The sequence below is a fragment of the Drosophila subpulchrella genome, chromosome 4 (assembly GCF_014743375.2).
Source record: "Drosophila subpulchrella strain 33 F10 #4 breed RU33 chromosome 4, RU_Dsub_v1.1 Primary Assembly, whole genome shotgun sequence".
NCBI lineage: Eukaryota > Metazoa > Arthropoda > Insecta > Diptera > Drosophilidae > Drosophila > Drosophila subpulchrella.
In genome coordinates, this window is record NC_050608.1 from 581288 (window position 1) to 599050 (window position 17763).

Sequence of the window (17763 nt, forward strand, 5' to 3'; positions counted from 1 at the left end):
CAGCACTTCAACTACTCTGCGGATTCGCCCTGTTGTAATATTGCTTCCTGTCGGTGAAGTTCCACAATAATGGGCAACAGCAGGCATTAGGCGTTCTTTTTCATCTGTACTGACATCCTGCAGGCGTTTTTGTAGTTTTCCTTCCTTTTTTTTTTCTATAACGCGTTTGCACGACCATCACCAAAGATTAATTTTCTTATTATTTGGGCCGCGGCTAACGGCGTTCATCGAAATTCACTTGATAAATCTGGTATTTTTTTTGGTATTTCCTTAGCTCATCTGAGTACCGCGCTGCGAAACAGACCCGAACAAAGGTGTTAGCCGCCTGTTTGCCTCTCGCTCACTCCTATGGTTAGCTCGCGGTTTTCGTCGATATTGCGGCGTCCTATGTGAACAGCTTGAAGCTGCTTGCAGGCGTATTAAGGATGTAAAACTCTCGTTTTCAGCAACTACACTCAGCTAGCTGCGTAAAATCCCATCGGCTCAAAAGAAAATGCCTGCATTCACACAGCCCAGCGGTGATGTGGAAACAGCTGATTTTTAAACGTCGTATTGTGACTGTGTCAAAGGTATATTAACTACAACTACTTTGCTTGCTTAGCTATAATCACCACAGTAAAGGGTTCCCGGGTGGTAGTACCCACTTTTTGCTTTGCGCATGTTCAGTGATTTTTATTGAATTGGAATTATACAATACAAAATAACCATTTTTCAGTTATTGTGAACTATATCAATGCGGAGTTAAAATTACTTTCAAGTAATATAATTATATGTATTACAAATAGTCAGTCATATGAAACGAACTTTTTATTTAAACACATGTAATTAGCAAGTGGGGAAACACAAATATTTTAGGACCCCAAGTTGCAAGAGGAATAACATTGGTTTATCTATCCACTACGAACAAATGCCAACAGTATTTCATAAAAAAGTGCAGCCTAGAAATATGCAGTTGATTCGCACTTCATACATTTGTACGTATAGTGTTAAGCTGAGTGCACATGTAAAAAACGCTTTTTGTGTGTAAATACGTATGTAAACATTTACATACATATGCTTGTATTAATAGATTAGAAGTTTAGCTTAACAAACGCACATACAAACATACATATGTAAGTCAAGGAAAGTAATTTAAATGTTAATCTTTAAAAAGGCGATAATCTGCTATCGCAATTTACAAATTTTTGCATGTACATATATATGTATGTACATATGTACATACATGTTAATTGTGTGCCAAGGTCTTTCTATCTTTCGTTCTAAAGTAATTCGTGCATATTCATAACAACCACGAACTAATTAATAGTTTTCCAATCAATACAATAATTGTTATATTTTGAGATTTGAAGTGGCGAAAAAAGATTAACAGGGCTTATCGTTATTTATTTATATTCTTACGTATGTAAATCAGCGGTCGGCACATTTTACAAAGCTGTTTTGTTTTCCATTTGTGTGTGTGGCGGCAGAGACAAGCAAAACTATTCCCTGTGCCCGCTTAATGGGAGGCTGCCGACCGCTGATCAGCACTGTAGTCGTGCCATTAAAAACGTGCCCTTCAGCGCTAAGCGATTTCTGTAGATCCCCGATAATTTGTGTTTTAGGTGTCTAAAAAGGTCAAGGTTAAGAAAAAAGTAAAACAATTGTTTGTATGCACCTCAATACTGTGCTGCAAAGATTCATATTTCTAAACAACACGAAACAACGAAATATGAAATTAAGATTGTTGTGCATATTTTTAGGTAAATGACCAATTCTTAAAAATATTTTTAGGCTGCTCTTCTCTGATGTCCGACCGACGCTACAATGCCACACAAGCACTGGAAGAGTATTAAACAATATCACGTAGACGAAACAGGTTCCAGATAACAGTGCGGGGAAATAACATTTTAAAACATGACGGTGAGTGTTTGGTATCAATGATTCGTTAATAGTTAAAAACTCCTCCTTTTAGCACTACGCAAGGCATGATTACTTTCATAGTACACAAAACGGTGCCTTATCCTCTGACACCGGTCGATCATCTTATAGTCACATTCCTTACGGAGCACAGGACAACAGAGAATATTATGGCGAGCCGTACAATTTAGGCAACCAAGGACCAGACGAATATAGTAGTGTATGCCAGCTCACCAGTGATACAGTACCTACAACCGTAGATAAAAGCAACAATAGTTATGGCTACGATTACATAGAATGTTATGAAGCGCAGGAACAGCGTGATGCTGAATCGGAATCTATCGACAATTGGAATGAAAATCATTCGGTTGTCGGAGCTCAATATGGGTTTGAATATGCAAATCAAAAATGTACCTCATCGAAAATATTGCCTAAGCTGCCAGTCAATAAATGTGGGAGCGGATCATCAAAACCAAGTGCCACACAAATGGACATGAAGTTCAAAACGGAAGGTATGTGCATAGAAGGAGATCAACGCTATGGTGTCTGCATGGCTAGGGCAGACGAATATGACCGTCGTCTTCTGCCTGGTGACTACCAGAATATCTATGCCAATAATCTCAATGGATATGCTGGTTTTGCCTACACATCGACATTCCTAAACAATGCAGTGCCAGCGGCGCCATCGCGTGCTTTACCGCAAACAAATCGGTCGAGCTTTTATTTAAGTCAAGATATATTTGGATTAAATGCAGACGAGGCACAGAGGGAAGAACAGTCCCATTGCAGCTTTGGGATGGATCAAACAGCTACGATGGACACTGGATCCAGTACATATGACGTTTTGGAACAAATGTCAAGACCATACACTTCCATGTTACCCTTGGATTACAGTGATTACCACGAAAGTTATTACAATACCGACAATCTTTCAACATATAGTGACACACCGCCAACTAACAATTCACAACTAAAGCTACAAAAGCAGAGGAAGATTTCATTGATGATGGCGATGACTACAGCTTCTGTGATAGCATCTGGTGAGACTAGAGTGGCAGTTCACTCAAAGCATTCTAAGAAACCTACTGAAATCCAAACAGACTCTATACTAGGAAGCAACATCAGTACCAACGCCGCTACTAGAGCTTCAGAGCGATTTTTGGAGCCGGAATGCTGTGGTGAAATAGTCACTATAGGTGGTTCTGGTGCCGTAACGGGCACCCCACCTGTTGCTATGGCTACAATATCAAAGACTAGAAAATTGCCAAAGGTTCTACCAACGCCACAGTTTCTATCATCGCTACATACCAACACCACAGCCACCGATGCATTAAGCTCCCCGTTATACTCTTCAGATCCTGTAGCAGAGAAAAATCATCGGCCCAAGCAGCTGCCAAAGCTGCCAACATCATTACCGCAGACCAAACCATATTCAATGCCCAATTCGAATTTGACTACGTTTTCTGCCGCAGATGCATTATCATTAACTTCGTTGAACCCAAAATCGGCATCTCCCCCATTGCAAATCACAGAAACCGTAACAACAACCTCATACCCGTCTTTAGCAGCTTCTAATGAAGCCAAAACGAGTGTCTATCCTTATGATAGTACAAAACCAAATGAAGTATTTTTGATCAAATCCATCGATGCAGATCCCACGCCGTCATGGACCCCATCCCCTCCAATACAATCAAAACAATGTTTTAGTCCGTCAGCGGAGCTTCCATCCAATGTTATTCCACAGAACTCACCAACATGTCACTTACCTGAAATCGACAAAGCCAAATTAGACATTAAGCCAGACCTACATGAAAATTTGATCGAATCGATTTTAGAAGGTAAAAAATCACCCGAGCCATATAGCGAGCCTGAATCAGCCTTATTTAACATATCTGAGTATCTGAAGCCTTATACATTAGACATAATTACTTTTTCCGGAGAAAAAGAAAATCATATCACCAATGCTGCCAGTACATCAACCACAACACATTCCTATGACGACAATGGGGAGCTCTGTACTGAATTTAGCAAATTGCAATCGACTGAGCCATCAGATGACAGCCATCTCTTACCATATTCTTACACGTGGACGGCTAGCGGTGTCAATTATCAACCGTTCGAGGTTGGATCGGGTGCCAATATTTCAACACAACCCGACACAGTCACAACTAATACTGACTCAATAATGTTACCATCATGGAGTTGCATTCCTCCTCTCTCCATATCTTCGAATTTCACTTCCGATAATTTAACGGAAGCCAACGTATTTTCAACAAGTTCTCCTCCCGACAAAAACACAACTGTTAGTTGCAGTCCACCTAACAACGCGTTCACAAAAACTGTTTACATAAATAATCACGAAGTGGTGCCAGTTACCACAAGCGATAACGCTATACCGCCGTCATCGGACTTAACTTTAGGGTCTCCATCGTCATCAGTTCCTATTCTATCTTACACGGATTACATGAAGCAATTTGAGTTACCAGATTTGCCTCAGCCAATCATGGACCTCTCAGAAAATAGACCTGTTACTCACAGTGTTTCTGATGCTGTTACCATTGATACTGTTACTAATGCCGAAATTTCCTGTCCTTCAAATGAGTTAGATGATGCCAGTAAATGTAGTGACCCATTACCTTCGTATTTAGGTGAGCTATTCGATGCATATAACGTGCCCAGCTTTCCGATTGAGAATCAAGACCCTTCCATCAAAGGCCAAGTTGGTGATTTATTCAATACTGTAAACGTACCCTCAGTACCAATTACCACCATAGTATGTTCAGTAGACCCTCCGAATCGACCTAATTTAACGCCAGAGGCTGATGCGATAGAGGACCATGCTGTAGCATTCGATGATAGTTTTTACGATAGTTTTAATGTCGACATAAAAGAACTGACGGCTTCTGTTGCAAACATTGAAACAGAGAATGATTCGAGCAACGTCCCAATTTCAAGCATGGAAAATAGTACGAACATCGATGATAAGCCCTCGGTTGAATTTATTATTGAAAAGACCGTGGACACAAGAGACTTAAATCAGAATTTAAGCTCAGGACAAGGTGGTTATTATAAGCCATTACAGACACAACAGAAGGCGAGTGTAGTTGCATCTGCAGCAACAAGCGTACTGGGAGGAATTTCGAAAGGCTTAAAAGGAGGACTGGATGGCGTTTTCAGTGGTGTCAGTTCAACAGTTGAAGTCACACAAGCGACTAACACCACCAAAAAAGGTTTTAGCTTTAATTTGGCTTCTAAGCTTGTACCAAGTGTCGGTGGGTTGCTCTCGAGTTCAAGTTCCAATTCTACCAAACACACACATGGCCCAAAAATGGATACGACTCCTACTTTTATAACCACGTCGGCAGAAAATGTTTCCAGTGAAAGCATTACAACTTATGTGACGACAACGTCTCCATCATGTCTTTATAAGAATACAGAGGACACTTTATATGTGGTGACAGTTCCAAACACCTCGGAGGTAAATCATTTTTACAATGAAGCACATATAGAAACCAATACGGCTTTAGAAGGAAATATTTCTGACAATTATGATGAAAGCTATGATGAGATGATTTTAACAGATAAAATAATGAATGTACGGATGCTTGACCATAATTCTGGGTATGGCTTAGCAGAAAATCTTTATTCTTATCACGTATCAGGCGAAGGACAGGTCGATCCTATAAACGCATGTAGTCAATTGCACGATATTCCAATTGAATCGGATTTTGGTATAGAGCAATCAGGAATAAAAAATGACCCAGTTCATTTCCAGGAGTCTACGACCAAAAAAGGAGGTACGACATCTGGTGGCATGTTCGGATCAATTTTAGGAAAAGCAGCAGCAGCTGTTCAATCAGCAACGCACGCTGTCAATCAAGGTGCTTCGTCAGTAGCATCAGTCGTGTCACAGAAACCATCAGTTGTACCCACAACGCACAATATACTTGATTTATCCGGTATAACCTCGCCTAGTGCGATTAAACGTGAATCGAATAGGGATTCAGTTGGTTTCGATGCAATGAATGTCGATTACAGTTATCAACTTAGCAATGAAGAGTCTCTGCCAAGCCATTACGCAAATACTGGAGATGATTATGAGAATAGTAATATCAAAATGCATGAATATAACACATATACAGATAATAAAGCATTCGTTAATTACCATTCCAATGGTAATCAGAGCCAGTTTAAAGATGACACGGCGGTTTTCGGGCAATCTAAAGTCATTAGTAATGGTACAAAAATACTACCGACGGTGCCGCCAGCAGGATCCACCGGCAAAAAACTGCCCACAGTCAATGGTAAGTCGGGGTTACTAACAAAACAGATGCCGACCGAGATATATGACGATGAATCAGAATTAGAAGAGGTAGATGTCAGTTCATCAATCGGCAAAAAACCGAGTTATCACATTGATAGTGAGCAGGATGATTACTACATGGGTCTTCAGCAGACGACACCGTCAAATCAGGCGAATGGTTATTATGAACACGTCAATAATGGTTATGACTATCGAGAGGATTACTTTAATGAGGAGGATGAATATAAGTACCTCGAGCAGCAGAGAGAGCAAGAGCAACTACATCAACCGAAAAACAAGAAATATCTAAAGCAGACAAAAGGTCTGTTATCGACCACTCAACCACAATCCTCATTAGATTTCATTGACGAAGGACAGGATGACGACTTTATTTACGAAAACTATCACAGTGAAGAAGACAGCGGCAATTATCTAGATGAAAGCTCGAGTGGTAGCGTTGGTCCCATCGAAGGGCGAAACATAAAAATGGACTCAAACGGGGATGCATCTTTGGCTTCAACCGGCAATCAAATGAAGAGCGACTCCTTTACAAATAATTCTCTTCACAAGCTTGACACGGTTATTGGTGAATCAACGTCAAATCTAACGGGGTTTATCAAAGAAAAAATGTGTTCAGACCTTGACGAAAGGAGTGAAGACATAAATGATCAGCTTTCTGATCTAGCTGAGATAAATAAACTTATGCCGCTGAAGAAGAAATCACTCATGAGGGGTGAAACCGAAGAAGTCGTTGGTGGTCACATGCAGATGATACGACAACCGGAAATCACAGCTAGGCAACGATGGCACTGGGCATACAACAAAATAATCATGCAGCTTAATGTAAGTACATAATAATTATTTTTAAAACATTGACAAGTTTTTTTAATGAAATAAAACCAGAGATCCGGTACTCAGGTAACCAATTAATCTTACTAACTAACGTTAGACAGACTTTAGAGCTATGGGCGTTTGGGGGCGTTGGAGTACTCTACGAGTATTGGGTATATTTACAATATTTTCGCTATCTGTCGCTAAACATCTTTAGCCTACCGTTAACTCGTGCGTTAAAAGGGTTAACAGACCCTAATAAAACACAGACACAGCAAGAGGGGAAGCTAGTTTGGACAAGCCCATGTTTACATTCTCTTACAATTAAATCCGTACCACGCTATTAAAATCATACGAATGTTACAAAAATGGTTACAAACGCTCATATGGGTCGTTCTGTTGCAAACTGAACGAATTTCACACTAATTTTTTTTCACAATATTGATTTAGCTGAATGAAAGAGATAAAGTCATTTGGATTACTGCAGCTGGAGATATAAATGTCCAACAGAGAGTATTTTCTAACATTTGTCGTTTTGTAACAAACTTTAAAAAATTCTAACTAAAAAATATTTTTTTAAAGTTAAATCCTTAAACACGTGTCTACTTATATACCGAATAGTATACGTAAAACAAATTTCAAGCAAACCAAAAATGTGACCCAAAAAAGATGTTCAGGTTGTAAAAGAACGGCGACGGTATATAAAGATATTCCGATTGTCTCTCAGTTTTAAGCCAAGAGAGAATGCTATAGTCGGATACCCGTTTCTCAACTTAAAAATAAAAATACGTGGGTGGTTTGTGCGGGTTAGAGTGGCGGTGGCAACATTTTTAGGTCAATTAATAAAAATTTACTGAAGTTAATTGCGATTTGCACAAGATATTAATATTAACTTACCTCTAAAATGTTGCAATACGCATGAAAAGAAAATAAATCTGCAATGTTACGCTTCAGTGTGTTGCTAGTACATTTTTAAAAGAAAACTAAATTTCAAACAGATAAAAATCCTATTAAGATTTGTTAAAATATAAAAAAAAATTTACAATTACCATTTTTTCCATTTTCCTGCATTTACATTAGACCATCGATCTTCGCAGAGTCCTATTGACATGACAACTACTATGTATATATAGCCGCAGAATTGAAAATCTGCCATTATGGTCCGATCGTAACGAGTGATACACCAACCGAAAGGTATCGCAAAAACTAAGAGGATTGCATACCAGGACTTTCGAAATATATATTTGCTTGGGAGAAAAAGGGGTAAAAGTGTAAGCGATACGGTGTGTATAAAGGCCCCAGGCTGTTTAGCTAGTTTTATTTTTACTGAGAATACGCGTCGAAATACACCTCATTTGTTGAAATACGATGTCCCGTTCAAAAGTATTTCAAACAAGAAAGGAAGTTAGCTTCGGCAAGCCGAAGCTTATATACCCTTGCAGCTATAATTATTAAATTTAAAAACACAAAAAATTATATTCCCAATAGTATAAGATAATATGTCAAAAAACACCGATGCTATATATTGTTTCATATTATTTTCCTACCACTTTTCCGATCGTTACTATGGCAGCTATATGATATAGTCTTCCGATTTTGATAAAATTAAATTCGAAATTCAGAACTAATTAAAAAATGTTATTTCCAAGCGTTGGAGGTTATATGTTGAAAAACACCGAAGCTATAATTTGTGTCATATTATTTTTCCACCAATTTTCCGATCTTTCCTATGGCAGCTATATGATATAGTCGTCCGATTTCGATAAAATTTAATTCGGAATTCAATACTAATTAAAAAATGTTATTTCCAAGCTTAGGAGGTTATATGCCAAAAAACACCAAAGATATAATTTTGTAAAAAATTTTTTTCCGATTATTCCTATGGGAGCTATAAGATATAGTTGTCCGATCCGGCTGGTTCCGACTTATATACTACCTGCAAAAGATATAAGACTTTTGGGAAATTTTCAGCCCGATAGCTTTAAAACTGAGAGACTAGCTTGCGTAGAAACGGACGGACAGACGGACAGACGTACGGACGGACAGACGGACAGACGGACAGACGGACAGACGGACATGGCTAGATCGACTCGTCTAGTCATGCTGATCAAGAATATATATACTTTATGGGGTCGGAAACGTCTCCTTCACTGCGTTGCAAACTTCTGACTGAAATCAATATACCCTCTGCAAGGGTATATAAATTCAGAGCTAATTAAAAATTTTATTTCCAATTTCACGATCGTTCCTTTGGCAGCTATATGAAATAGTCGTCCGATTTTGATAAAATTAAATTCGAAATTCAGAATGAATTAAAAAATGTTATATAAAAGCGTAGGAGGTTATATGTAAAAAAACACAGAAGTTATAATTTGTTTCATATTATTTTCCCACCGATTTTACGATCGTTCCTATGGCAGCTATATGGTATAGTCGTCCGATTTTGATAAAATTTAATTCGAAATTCAGAACTAATTAAAAAATGTTATTTCCAAGCGTAGGAGGTTATATGTTAAGGAACACCGAAGCTATAATTTGTTTTATATTATTTTCCCACCAATTTTACGATCGTTCCTATGGCAGCTATATGATATAGTCTTCCGATTTTGATAAAATTTAATTCGAAATTCTAGACTAATTAAAAAATGTTATTTCCAAGGTAATATGTTAAAAAACACCAGATATAATTTTGTAACATTTTTTTTTCCATTATTCCTATGGGAGCTATAAGATATAGTTGTCCGATCCGGCTGGTTCCGACTTATATACTACCTGCAAAAGATATAAGACTTTTGGGAAAGTTTCAGCCCGATAGCTTTAAAACTGAGAGACTAGTTTGCGTAGAAACGGACGGACAGACGGACATGGCTAGATCGACTCGTCTAGTGATGCTGATCAAGAATATATATACTTTATGGGGTCGGAAACGTCTCCTTCACTGCGTTGCAAACTTCTGACTGAAATCATTATACCCTCTGCAAGGGTATAAAAACAAGATTTTCTTCTCCCAAAATGAAAATGTTTGTCCCTTTGTTTGTGGGTTTGTATGCATCCCATCTTAGTTTTAAGGTTTTGGAAACCCTATAGATGTATAAAGTAGCTTGAAATAGAAAAGTTTGTTCTGCTATATATCTCTGAAAAGATAATTTAATTTGCTAAATTCTCTTCATATAGTAAAGTTGTCTGAATATAATAGATATAGAGTTATGTCAAAAAGTTATTTTTGAAATCACTTTTTGACTATTTTCTCAAAATTGAGTCGATCGATTTCTTTTTAAATTTCAAATCATATAGCTTTTGAGATTCCTCAACTTTTGATATATAACACTTTTTGCCCTAAAAATTACCGTTTGGAAGATATTAAGCGATTAAAAGTGCAATTCGTTTCAGCTCCGTATAGGAAATATTTCATACTTATTGGAATAAACAAGAAAAAAGCCAATTTGATGAAAAATATTCTTATTAGATTTTTTCAAACGGAAAATCTGTTATGGTTTTAGGGTCCTTTACTTGTCTGAAGCTAATCGAAATAGGAAACTATTTGTTCTTCCACTTTGGAAAAACCCGCTAGTTCGGCGGAATATGTAAGAAACGACAGATTTCTCTTGGAATCTGAAACTATACAGCCCTTGAGATTCCAAACTTGTGCTATTAAAGGTGTCGTTCAGCTAAGATTAGGGGTCGAATCTGTGTGTTTGGTTTTTCAATAGCCAAGCCATATGGGGACGACTCCTAGTAATGGTATTGGGGTACTCTCTTGTGCAAAAAAAACTTCTGATATCAAACAAAAACACCTCTTAACGAGGTAAAAAGTACTGGCGAACGCGCCTTTAACAAAAATTTCTGATATCAACAATAGTGACGAAAAATGATATTACATTCGATAAAATAAAAAAGCTATATTAAATGTATGCATTCGGCACGCTACAACGGAAAATCTACTTGTAGGTAAATAAATATTTACTGTTGCGGGCCGAAATCATAATTTTAATATAGTTTATTTATTTTATCGAATGTAATATCATTTTTCATCACAATTGTTGATATCAGAAATTTTTGTTAAAGGCGCGTTCGCCACTACATTTTACCTCGTTAAGAGGTGTTTTTGTTTGATCAAAATAAAGCGGAAATATCAAGCTCTGCCATTGGTGAATTTAAGAGGACTTTAAGACGAATATTTAATTACAAACTAAACAAGAAGTTATACAAATTGAAAGAAAATTCTGTCCTGTCCACCTACTGACGGTTTGCTTCGGGAGTGTTAGCGAGGAGACTACTATTATAGCTGCAAAATTGAAAATTGTTTAATTGTATTTAGTGAATGTTGTAGATTGTTTCAATAACGGATAGAACATATTATAAAGTGTTTAGTCAGTGTTGTCAGATTAAATGGTTTGTTCCGTTAAAAACTCGGATTTTTAAAAGATTGCAAAACTTTAAAAATTGTTATTGGTTTGGGAGAAAGAGCAATGAAAGTGTAACAGTAACAAGAAAGGAAGATAACTTCGGCAAGCCGAAGTTTGTATACCCTTGCAGTTATAATCACCGAAGCTACAATTTGTTTCATATTATTTTACGACCAATTTTCCGATAGCTATATTATATAGTCTTCCGATTTTGATAAAATTAAATTCGAAGGTCAGAACTAATTAAAAAATGTTATTTCAAAACGTAGGAGGTTATATTTTAAGCAAGAAAGGAAGTTAGCTTCGGCAAGCCGAAGTTTGTATACCCTTGCAGTTATAATTATTAAATTTAAAAATTCAAAAAATGATATTCCCAATAATATAAGATAATATGTCAAAAAACACCGAAGCTATAATTTGATTCATATTATTTTCCCACAAATTTTTCGATCGTTCCTAAGGCAGCCATATGATATAGTCGTCCGATTTTGTTAAAATTAAATTCGATGTTCAAAACTAATTAAAAAATGTTATTTCCAAGCTTCGGAGGTTATATGTTAGAAAACACCAAAGATATAATTAAAAAACAAGGAAGAACGCTATAGTCGAGTACCTCGACTATCAGATACCCGTCACTCAGCTAAAGGGGCCAAAGGAAAATAGAGATATGCAAGCAGCAAATGCGCCACCTACCGGCGGTAGACAGATTTAAGCGTTGTGGGCGTTAGAGTGGGCGTGGCAAAGTTTTTTTTTAAATCAATCGATAGGTACTGACGAGGCCAATACATTTCAGTTAAAATTTTTTATCTAGCACGAAAATTGTGGGCGCCACATGCCTGGGCGGTTTGTGGGCGTTAGAGTGGGCGTGGCAAACTTTTTTTTAAATCAATCGATAGGTATTGACGAGGCCAATACATTTCAGTTAAAATTTTTTATCTAGCATGAAAATTGTGGGCGCCACAGATTTTGGCGGTTTGTGGGCGTTAGAGTGGGCGTGGCATATTGGCGTAATAAACTTGCGCTGCGCTCAAGCCTACGGAATCTAAATATGAAATCCCGTTTCTCTATCTTTGATATTTTCCGAGATATCTGCGTTCATATTTACGACTTTTTGAAGTTTTTGGGCGGTTTGTGGGCGTTAAAGTGGGCGTGGCAAACTTTTTTTTAGGTCAATCGGTAGGTATTGATGAGAACAATACATTTCAGTTAAAATTTTTATTCTATCATCAAAACTGTAGGAGCCACAGTTTTGGGCGGTTTGTGGGCGTTAGAGTGGGCGTGGCACTCTTCTGAAACAAACTTGCGCTGCGCAGGAATCTCAGGAATCTGCATGCCTAATCCCAGTATTGTAGCTCTTATAGTTTCCGAGATCTCAGCGTTCATACGGACAGACGGACAGACGGTCAGACGGACAGACGGACAGACGGACAGACGGACATGGCTAGATCGACTCGGCTAGTGATCCTGATCAAGAATATATATACTTTATGGGGTCGGAAACGCTTCCTTCTGCCTGTTACATACTTTCCGACGAATCTAGTATACCCTTTTACTCTACGAGTAACGGGTATAAAAATGTTGTTCCGATTATTCCTATGGGAGCTATAAGATATAGTTGTCCGATCCGGCTGGTTCCGACCTGCAAAAGATATAAGACTTTTGGGAAAGTTTCAGCCCGATAGCTTTTAAACTGAGAGACTAGTTTTCGTAGAAACGGACGGACAGACGGATATGGCTAGATCGACTCGTCTAGTCGTGCTGATCAAGAATATACAGGGGTGGTCAAAAGAATTTTCACAAAACAAAAGTTAAATATACTCGTAATTTGAACGTACTTTTTGTTAACTTTGACATCAATGGGAAGATAATTTAAGTGCCGTTTGAATGATACAATATATTTTAGTACTTATTGAAAAGGACGAATTTGTGTGAAAATCTACTTTTTGAACTTTTTTCCTCGTCTTGAAAACTTAAATTTTTTGATGCAAAAAGTTTCTTCAAACGAAAATAATAGTACCTGCAGAAAGAATTTTTCAAAAATCATTTTGCTTATATTTTTTAATATTTATAGTCTTTGTGTTCTGTAGTCGATACAGACTTTTAGCAGTAGGTCAAAAAATTTAATAGTTACATCAAAGATTAGATCAACGCGCTTGCATCTAAAAATATATATCTCTACGTTGTTGAAGCCTACAAGTAGTTTGTGGTAGTTTGGTGTCATCTTTTTTCAATTTCATTTTCAAATTTATCGGTAAAAAAGTTTTCGGTTGTTTTTGTTTGTATTGAGGGACCGTTTTTTCGACTTATAAATCTAGAATAAGACTGCACTCCGTTTTTAAAAACGCAACTTATTTGTAGGTTATTCTTTAATATGCCCAGGAATATAAAATTAGGAGTGGTAAAGTTTTAAGTGAATATGTTTTGAACTGAGCGATTAGTTAATTTTAGCCAACAAACAAAACAAAATATAAATAAAACAAAAGAAAAGGCTATAGTCGATGACCTCGACTACTAGATACCCGTTACTCAGCTAAGGGGAGTACGAAAGGGATAGAGAAATGCTTGCAGCAAATCGGCTGTTTACACTAATACGCCACCTAGCCCATAGCGCCTACTGCATGCCTCGACTAAATTTTCTAATTATTGATTATTATTTGGTTTTTACCTTTTTTAATGAAATGTCCGATTTGAAAATTTTTTGGCATGTATTTATAATACCGAAATTTCATTTAAATTTTCTCAAAACACTTAAAAATGTGTATACCCTTTTACTCTACGAGTAACGTATAATTTGGATTCAAAATTCGTTTTTATTTTACCAAAACTGCAAGGGTATAAGAATTTCGGCTTGCCGAAGATGGCTACATTTTGTACTTAATTTTTATCTAAATGTGGGCAATCAAAAACTCGAATAAGCAAGTGGCACGTAAATGGAAATTTTGTTGCCCGCATTTCCAGAAAAATAAGGTAACATATTTTCACAGTAGAGTTGATGTTTCGAAGTCGGAAATCTTATTCTCTAAAGTCTTTTTGAACTTAATAAGATTATACTGGAAATATCAAAATATACATTTGAAACGTTAGCAACGGGTAAATAATTATTTTTAGAAAATTATTCGATTTTGCAATTTTTAATTTATTAATAGGTTAGCTAAAAGGATTATTTTTCTATTCAAACTATATAATTTGAAATGACAGGTATCGAGTTATTCGACTATTGCGTTTAAGTATGCCTAGGGTATATATACGTTAAAGCTTCGGGCGTAATTTATTTCTCTTGAATTGTTAAACTTGTTAACAGCAACATTTCGATGAACATTTTATATGATAAATTCTGTCAACGATCTACATCTTTCATGTGCGATAAGTGGAATCAGGGCTATCCGATATGCGATAGCCAAAATAAAGTAGAAAATAGTCAATCCACGGCAGAACGTACACGTAAGCTAAGCATTCTTCTACAGTATCAAACGGAAACTCTTCATGTAAGTGTCGTTTTCTGGCTTCGTAGACCTTCAAATGTATTAGTTATATTTTTATTTTTTTTAGTAAGTTTTTCTTGAAAAGCTCAAAAATCGTCCTATTAAAAAAAATATAAAATTAAAACCTTTTTTATTATTTTGTTCCGCTTGTCAACCATTGGTTAAAAAGTAATGGCCTTGCGCTTGTGTCTAGCAAGAACATTGTCATTACGCCACGACCAGTAGATAAAAGTGAAAAGTGTAAAATGTAAAGTAGATAACAATTTAAGCATCGATGTTCCTTTGCCAGTACTCGAAGGAATATTTATTTTGAAGTTGGCTTGCTGGTCAACGGGTTTCTGATAGTCGAGGCATTCAACTATAGCATTTTCCCTGGTTGAACATTCAATTGTTGTTAATCAATTATGTTTTTGATTTGATGATCATAAATATAGAAATGCCTGGCACTTTATTTAATTTAAAATTTTAATCAAAGTATTGGGTTATTTTTTTTTTCTGATGCTAGGTAACAAGTTTACTGAAATGTATAAGTTCCGTCAATACCTATCGATTGATCCAAAAAAAGTTGTCCACGCCCACTCTAACGCCCACAAACCGCCTAAGCCTGAAAAAAATGTTAAGTGAAATGTATTAGTCTCGTCAATACCTATCGATTGACTCAAAATACTTTTGCCACGCATAAATCTGACTACCGCCCACATAACCATCTATTGAGATCGCGGGTAGGTGGCGCATTTCAACCTTGCTTTGCTGCTTCCATATCTCCATTTCTCTTTTGTCCCTTTAGCTGAGTAGCGTGTATCTGATAGTCGAGGTACTCGACTATATAGTTCTGCCTTGTTTTAAAATTTTTTGTATCGTTCCTATGGAAACTGTAGAATATAGTTGACCGATCTGGATCGTTCCGAATTATATACTACCTCCAAACAGAATGGCATGACTAGATCGACCCGTCTAGTGATTCTGAACAAGCATATATATTCCTTTTAGGGTCGGAAACGTCCCTTCACTGCGTTGCAAACTTCTGACTGAAATCATAATATCCTCTGCAAGGGTATAAAAATCGGACGAATGTATCATATAGCTGCCAAAGGAACGATCGGATAATTAATGGAAAGATAATAGGAAAATAATTATAACTAACTATAACTTCTACTTAAAAATCGGACGAATATATAATTTTTTATATTTTAAAATAACGAATTCAATTGAATAAAAATCGGACGACTGTATTATATAGGAAAGACCGGAAAATTAATGTCAAAATGTTACAACACCCGTTATATATCGTTTTCGGCAAAACATATAACAAGTTAAGTTCTAACTAAAATTAGAGTAACAAGAAAAAATTGTTTCTAAAAGCTTTAAGAGATTTAATTGATTGGTTTCTTTCGTGTTAATTTTCAACACAAGTACGTACTTTAATATAAAAGTCTACAAAATCTCCATGCTAAATTTGGTAAATTAAATTTACCGCCTTTTACTTTTGTATGGAAATTTTCTTTCGTGGTCTTGTTGATTGAGGTGAGATTTCGGCCTAAGCCGAAAGGACATGCTTCCTAACGGAATATAAAACTTTATCTTTTATAAGTTAACTAGTATCGACTCCCCTATTATTCAGCAGCTTCTTAGGAAACTAAGGATTGAATTAAATTTATATATATTTATTCGTTTTCTTCTTATTATTAAAATACACATAGCTATTCTTAACTTGCTAAAAAGCTTTTCGGACAAAAACATACAAAGCTGTGCCGGGTGTCCATGTCTCTTTTTCAACCTAATTTGTGTAAAGGTGGAATTCGCTTGAAAGGCGTTTCTTCAACGCGGTTTGGGGACATACAATAAAATTAGAGATTAATAAGTGCAATTACAACACTACCAAATGTAGTATTCCTTATCAGCAAAAATTCAATACAGATTAGAATTGTTGAATTCGACAAATAAGCTTTTAAACTCTAAACAGTACGTTGACTTAAAGAGCGTTGAATAGGAAATGGTCGAGGCATGCGCAGAAGGAAGCCAAATTGTTCTCTTAAATTGTCGCTTTCGTACTCAGACTTGAAATTTTTTGTCTGTATACATGAGCTTTTCCAAGGTGAATGTACTAAAAACTAAAGTTTTTAGTGCGTAAGCGTCAACCGCATAAATGCTTATTTGCTGTAGCTCCGTGAAAACGAAGCTAGGCGCAACAAAGAAGAATTTATTAAGTAGCAGTTTACATTTCAACGTTTTTCAAATCACATCACTGCACAAATAATTGTGCGTAGTATTAATATACAGTATTAGTTGAAAAAGACAGTTGAAAAATTTAAAGAACATAATTTTCATTTTGTTCAATTGCGTATACATAATTTTTGTGCAAAATAATAACTTTGCCATATTCAAGGCTTTAAAAGAGTTTTGTTTGAATTAAATTACATTTGTGGCAGCTGCAAACGCCCTTTAATGTCCGAACACTGGCTAACATACGAGTAAAATTTATTTCAATCTTAAAACTGGAACTAGATAACGTATAGTACGAGTTTCAGCATAGAGTTCAATTTAAAGTAATCTAACCCAAAGATTTAATTTGTTGGATCTAAAACAACTGAAGATTTCTCAAAAATAAAGTGAATGTTAAAAGTCAGTTTTGATTGAAATATGCTTTCAACATATATACATATTATTTGGAACATTATTTAATATGTATGTATACTTGTTTTTTATTTTTTCACTAAAATCTGTACATTGTTTTAGGTACATATGTATATAAACATTCAGTGTTTCAGGCGCTTCGTATTGATTATCGGATTAAACGTATGTATTTTACAAAGAGCATTAACAGCAGATCTTTAAAGGCAACATT

At 36.2% G+C, this 17763-nt stretch overlaps 1 protein-coding gene across 17 annotated transcripts in view; it reads left to right on the top strand.

The window, feature by feature from the left end:
* The first annotated feature begins 623 nt into the window (after positions 1-623).
* Positions 624-17763, top strand: part of LOC119546202 — a 54194-nt gene continuing 37054 nt past the window's right edge. For 5 of the 17 annotated variants that reach the window (XM_037852455.1, XM_037852371.1, XM_037852536.1 and 2 more), the window contains exons 1-2: positions 17099-17177; positions 17655-17714. Coding sequence is in view for 7 of the 17 variants with exons in the window: in XM_037852967.1 (XP_037708895.1) it covers positions 1894-1899; positions 1952-7042 (5097 nt within the window). In the remaining 10 variants the exon portion in view is untranslated. Of the gene's footprint in view, positions 758-858; positions 975-1770; positions 1900-1951; positions 7043-17057; positions 17178-17654; positions 17715-17763 lie in introns of those variants that run through there. The other 12 variants (XM_037852967.1, XM_037853218.1, XM_037853392.1 and 9 more) reach the window with 8 other exon arrangements.